This window comes from Poeciliopsis prolifica, unplaced genomic scaffold (assembly GCF_027474105.1).
Source record: "Poeciliopsis prolifica strain line A6 unplaced genomic scaffold, Auburn_PproV2 SCAFFOLD039, whole genome shotgun sequence".
Classification (NCBI taxonomy): domain Eukaryota; kingdom Metazoa; phylum Chordata; class Actinopteri; order Cyprinodontiformes; family Poeciliidae; genus Poeciliopsis; species Poeciliopsis prolifica.
In genome coordinates this window covers 901,892-908,120 of record NW_026562414.1, presented here as the reverse complement: position 1 = coordinate 908,120, position 6,229 = coordinate 901,892, and the positions used below count along the sequence as shown (strand labels likewise).

The following is a 6,229-nucleotide window of genomic DNA, read 5'->3' as shown; positions in this document are numbered from 1 at the left end:
TTTGCATCCAACAATCAATACTTAATTGTTTGATGTGATTAAAAAGGAAATGGCTATTGAAACAATCATGAGCAGAATGACAGAATTAGATTACTTATTTTCCCTAATTGTTTGACAAATGAAGCATTTAGAATTGTGACAATGTCAAAATAAATTCCTAAGTTTTTAGGACTAATTGGGAACCTTAATGTATGGTAACAGTATATATTTTTGTTTGGTAACAAAACTAAAGAGTGTCTTTTTCCTTACTGATGGAGACAAGTTTTTATTCAAAATGCATTTGTGTCCAAAGGCGTCTCACTGCTGAATTTCTTAATGTAACATTAATAATGCTTAAAGCCTTGCCTTTTATTTGTTACAAAATGAAATTACCATCACAGTCAAATGGATGCATAAACTTAACTAGCATATAAATATAGTTAATTTTGGGCATTAAACTTCAATGATGATAGAAAACAATTATTAGACTTATAAAATACTTTTTAAGCACTTAAGAAAAGTGTAACTTTGGCCTTTGAATACATCGGACACTCGTATATTTATAACAAGCGTAATAATAATCTCGCTACTTTTGCGATAGAGAATTTAAGGTAATTGTGGCCAAAAGCATCACATTAAAAAATTTAGATTTGTCATAATATTTAACAATTTATAGTGAAAAGTATTTAATTTGATTAGCAGTACACAACAATAACTTTCAAGATGTCATTCAAAAGTTTTTTTGTTTTTAAAATGTGTGTAACGTTTCATCTTCGCTGAGTAGAAAGCCCTCGTGACGTATCGATACTACTCATTTCGGAAATTATTCAAGACTGGCATCGCGAGATTACAGGAAAGATGAAGCGTTCCTAGCAACCTCCGTTGTTCGACTTATTTGTACTTCCTACTAAACTCAGTTTCAAAACCTGACCAATCGTGTTCCTTCTTTTGACCAATCGTCCAATAGGAGCCCTTATAGGCGGGTCCTCGCGGTGCCGTGGTTCGTGTGGAAAGTTTACCGACTCGGGTGCAAAGTTTCAACCGTCTGCAAAGCAGAGCTCGTCGGCAGAGGAGTCAGGGATATGCTGGTGACGTCCTCCGGGTTTTCACACGGTTCCTAGAAGCCTGTAACTCCCATGATTTCCGCTCTTTGGATGTAGCTGCACCCGGAGGACACCGTGAAGCCTTATCTCTCTGTGAACTTGAATCGACGAGGCTCACCAGGAAGCGAAAATGGCCTGCGGACCCAACCGTGTCCGGTTGCTATGTATGCTCGCACTGACTTTCGGCTTCTTCGTCGTCGAGGTGGTGGTCAGCCGCATCACCTCGTCCCTCTCGATGCTCTCGGACTCCTTCCACATGCTGTCGGACGTTCTGGCGCTGGTCGTGGCTCTGGTCGCGGTGCGGTTTGCCGAAAGAACCCACTCGACCAAGAAAAACACATTCGGATGGATCCGAGCGGAGGTGATGGGGGCTCTGGTCAACGCTATCTTTCTCACGGCGCTGTGCTTCACCATCGTCCTGGAAGCCATCGAGCGCTTCACCGAACCCCAAGAGATTGATACTCCTATGGTGGTGGTCTGGGTCGGCGCCGCGGGGCTCCTTGTCAACGTGCTGGGGCTCTTGCTGTTCCACGGACACGCCGGGGGAGGACACTCCCACGGGGGAGGACACTCTCATGGGGACAAGGGGAAAAAGGGGAAAACGGGGAAACCCAAAAAGCTCCAGAACAGTGGGGATGGGTCAGCGGCGGAGGAGACCAACAACCTGGTGGCGAGTCACAGCAGTCCGGGTGATGGCAGGTCAAAAACCGGTGGGTATATAAAGTTTGGGTCAAACCTCTTGAAATGTGATGAATCTTGCAGCACCACACATTAGAAGTCAACTGGTCAAACTTTTTAAAAATTAGAAATCACAGCTTTCCTGATCTGGAGATTCAACCCCTTCTGTTTTTTTAGTTTTCCAACTGTTTATATTAAAAAGATGTTTCGCCTCACATACAGACCTCTGGTCAATAACTACTAGCTTTGGGAACATTCTGTGCCCATTTTGATGAGATTTGAGCATTTCTGTAACGATTTATTTCCACAATTCATCACAAATACTCAGCCTGCAAGAACAGTAACCATTAGATGGTTGAGTACACAATGAATTTCTTTGAATTGTGGGTACAAATTGACCAAGAGCCTAAAACTTACAAAGAGGTTATCTTTAGTAACCACAGAGATATAAACTGGCAGATAAAACAACAAACTTATCAGTTTTCATCCTAAGTTTGATATTATTCTTTGAAAAGTTAAAATATTCACTTCAACTTTCTTTTGAATCTGCTGGTTTTGTATTGGGAAGATTATTCCTGAACATTAGGGCATTCAAACCTAGAAAAACGGAGAAGCAAAAATGTGTATACACTATGGGATGGTGTACGCCCAGGTGGCATTGATGCAGAAATCTTTCATGATTGGTTATAAGGTATATTGTGACTCTATTGAGCTTAAAATCAACTTCTAGCACCCCAGGTTACTTAAAATCACATCCTTGCTTTGTCTTGACAATTGCAGCAGTGACTAATCTACTGTTTCCTTGACAGCCATTGTGCTGATGCATGTTTGCCTGTTGTCTCACATTTATTGAGTCATGGCTGTGGCCACAATCACTGATATAAGCAAGTAAAGCCACAGATTTCACGCTCTTCAACTGTTACAAAGCCTGAAATAAACGACATGACTCATTCAGGAGATATCTTTGAAATGGATTAAATTGAGCAAAATTGAGCAAATTGAGCAAAGTCATGTTGGCACAGCTTCCCATAAAGTGAGTTCTTTTATGTGATGCTGAGAGTCGTGTAGCGGTGTTGTTACTACAAACTGGCACAAAAGGCTCTTCACTTCTGTAAGTGGATGATGTTGGGAGTAAAACGGCAGATCTGCGGTTGGTCCCTACGTCCTTCAGGCTTCTTCATTTATTCGCTCACTGAGGGGTTAATCTCATGTACAGAAGACCATTTTCCCCTCCATACCGTTCGGCCGTGCCAGTTTCAATAAATGGCCGCTGTATCCCCTTCTCTGTGCACTGATTGCTGTTACTGGGTCATACATCAGTGTAGCTGTGGAGTCGACAGCCCCAGACACACCATTAGCTGTTGATGAATGACCAGACGGTGCCCAAGGATGTAGGGAGGGGGAGTGCCGCCGTCCCTCAGGTGCTGCTCCCTCCCGTTTGTGCTCCTCGCTGCCTGCAGGTACTAATTAAAATATGCTTAATGTGAATTGTGTGTGGAGTGTTGTATTTAGGGTACAACATGCTGGGAGTTCATTCTTGCGCTTAATCCATCAAGGTTGTTTGGTATGCTTTTGTCCTCTGTTTTCACCACTAATAATGGGCTGCTGGGTGCTGTATCTGGACCCCACGCTCCACAAAAACCCACCAGTGTTTAGAATTAGAAAATGCAAAAATGTGCAAAAGTTAAAACACTTGTACGTCTTAATTATTAATCTTGCTTTAAAAGTTGGTTAACTTTCAAAGTTACTTTCTGCGAAGGCTTGGGCTACATGAGGTTATAAAACACAATATACACAATATTTTTTAGTATTGCTGTATAAATTATTGAAATGTACAACAAAAGGTATGTTATAATTTAATTTAAAATGGCATTTATGCATAATTTTGTCATATAAAATATCTATTATTACAGCTATAATGATGTTTTTTTTTTCTCAAACTGTGCAGAATGTTACTCCATTTTGCTCGTTAGCATCGGTCAGCCGTTCTGCTGCTTACCTGTAGCTCAAACAACTTTACTTTAATAAAGGTGAAGGGTGTTTCCTACTTGTTAAATACAGCATGCACTTTGACTCTGTTTTTTTTTTTAGTTTAACAAAAATCAGAGGAAGATTTTGAATTTTCTTTTGGATTGAAAATGACTACTTCTACAAGCAGCCAACCCTGAGTGCTGAGGCTTTTCTTCAAACTTTAATGATGGAAATGATTGACATTTTTTCCAACCGTTAATATTGCAGACCTTTATTAGGATAAGCAGCCAGTTTCTCGTTCTGTGTGTCTATTTAAATGTTGTACATCTGTGTCAAAGTCCATTTGAGTGCTCGGCTGTCATGCAGCAGTGATATGAACTCACCTCCCGGATCTTTTATCTCCAGATGTCAGCAGTAAAGACAACCTGGAGGTGCAGATGAACGGCAACGCCCAGTTCGACGACGACCAGGACTCGTCGGCGCAGCTCAACATGCGTGGCGTCTTCCTGCACGTCCTGGGCGACGCGTTGGGTTCCGTCATTGTAGTGGTCAACTCCCTCATTTTCACGTTCGTGTGGAAGCCGTGCACCGACAAGAACTGCGTGAACCCCTGCGTCAGAAACCGCGATGGAGACCTCCAGGCCGTTAATCAGACGGGTACAGCGGAGATAGCGGGCCCCTGCTGGGTGCTGTACCTGGACCCCACGCTGTGCATCATCATGGTGTGCATCCTGCTCTACACCACCTACCCGCTGCTCAAAGAGTCGGCTCTCATCCTGCTCCAAACCGTGCCCAAGCAAGTCAACATCAGACGGCTCAACGAGCGGCTGCTGAGCCTGGACGGCGTGCTGGCTATCCACGACCTGCACATCTGGCAGCTGGCTGGCAGCCGGATCATCGCCACCGCACACATCAAGTGCCGCGACCCCACGTCCTACATGGAGGTGGCCAAACGCATTAAGGACTTCTTTCACGACGAGGGCATCCACGCCACCACCATCCAGCCGGAGTTCGTCACCTTCAGCTCCCAGTCGCGGGACTCCCTGTGCGAGCTGTCCTGTCGGACTCAGTGCGCCCTCAAGTTGTGCTGCGAGTCTGCAGACAAACAGAAGGGTGGCGTTGACCCAAAGCAGCAGCAGCAACAGCGTCCTCAGCTGTGGACGTCGTTATTGAGACCCCGGAGCAGACCACTGTCATCCAGGTGTCTCAGACTGATGCGAAGGCAGCCGTCCGCAAAGAGGTGGAGTCGTCGCTGTGAAACGAAATGCACAGGCGAAGCAGGTGAACCACCGTCACTTCCTGGAGGCTGTAATCTCTTGGACCCGTTCCGGACCCGATTAAAAAGTAATTATTTTTTTCCGATCACTTCTCCAACATTTTGGTGAATTTGATCCCTCTGGCTTTATCATCTCTTGCTCTGGCAGCACGGTTCTGACGCTCGTCGTCTTTTTCACGGACCTCATCTCCAGGACTGGAGCGACGCCTGCGCGACTGTCCGTCGTTTTTAGCATCTCGTCGTGATGTGTAACCTCATCCTAATGGTGTCGGGGGGTTTTTCTGTGCCAAAGCTTCTCGCTGCAGAACCGAGGGGACAAACGGACGAGTTGTGAAGACGAGCCTACGGACCTTCTGGTAAAATGAGTCCTCGTTGTTTTGCGTGGGCTTTGATCAAATCTATTTTCTTATCCTTTTGGCTGCAAGTGGAATAGTATTGTATTTCATAATAATTTAAGTATTTAAGTTATTAGAAATGATTTATCTTTCTGTAGATGCTGTTTTATGAGATTTAGTTTAAATGATACAGAAGGATTTTTTTTTTGTCCAGGAGTTTATTTGAATAAAAAAAACAAAAAACAGAAATGTTTTAGTGATCTATTTTCAGATTTGATGTTTTTCTAAAGATCTTGTCGTTGGACTTTCCTCTGGCCTTGACGCAGACACCTCTCACCTCGCCTTTTAAAGACTCTGCTGTGGTTTATGACAATGTTTTGTAGTCGGTTTGAGGATTTCTTGCAGTGGTAGGTTTGGACATTTTTAAGCCTCACTGGCTTGAAGTGAGTCTGTTGTGAAGAGGCATGTGCCGGTAAGACAGCAAAAACTTTTGCAGTTTCACAGTCTCACAATAAAACGGCAAAGCTCAGTCTTTTTAACTTTATTTAAAACAAAAACAACAATTATTTCCACTATGATTGTGGCAATATTACAGCATTTCTGTCTGATTAGTAAATCTTGTTAATTATGATTTAAATTAGGCTTCTTTCAGCCAGCTGACAACAAGTGGGGGAGGGGCTCCATCACTTTCTGTTGAAAATGTTGAAACTGAAACCGGCCCATGCCTCACCGTGAAGAAACGAGCACTGTATGCCCAGCGACGACACACTCTGAACTGGAAAACCTTCTTGTGCTGGTTGATCTTTCCTCTTTTCTTGTGCTGTTTTCAGCACCTTGTCACACTGCAAACTCAAAGTTTTACCAAGTATTTTTGGTTTAGTGTCTTG

General features: G+C 43.6%; 1 protein-coding gene across 1 annotated transcript; it reads left to right on the top strand.

Moving 5' to 3' along the window:
* The first annotated feature begins 959 nt into the window (after positions 1-959).
* slc30a1a (solute carrier family 30 member 1a) lies at positions 960-5,905 on the top strand. The gene is given in 4 exon segments (XM_055054414.1): positions 960-1,792; positions 4,137-4,859; positions 4,862-5,012; positions 5,156-5,905. Coding segments are annotated over 3 exon segments (1,431 nt in total). The 5' UTR covers positions 960-1,212; the 3' UTR covers positions 4,990-5,012; positions 5,156-5,905.
* Positions 5,906-6,229: the final 324 nt, after the last annotated feature.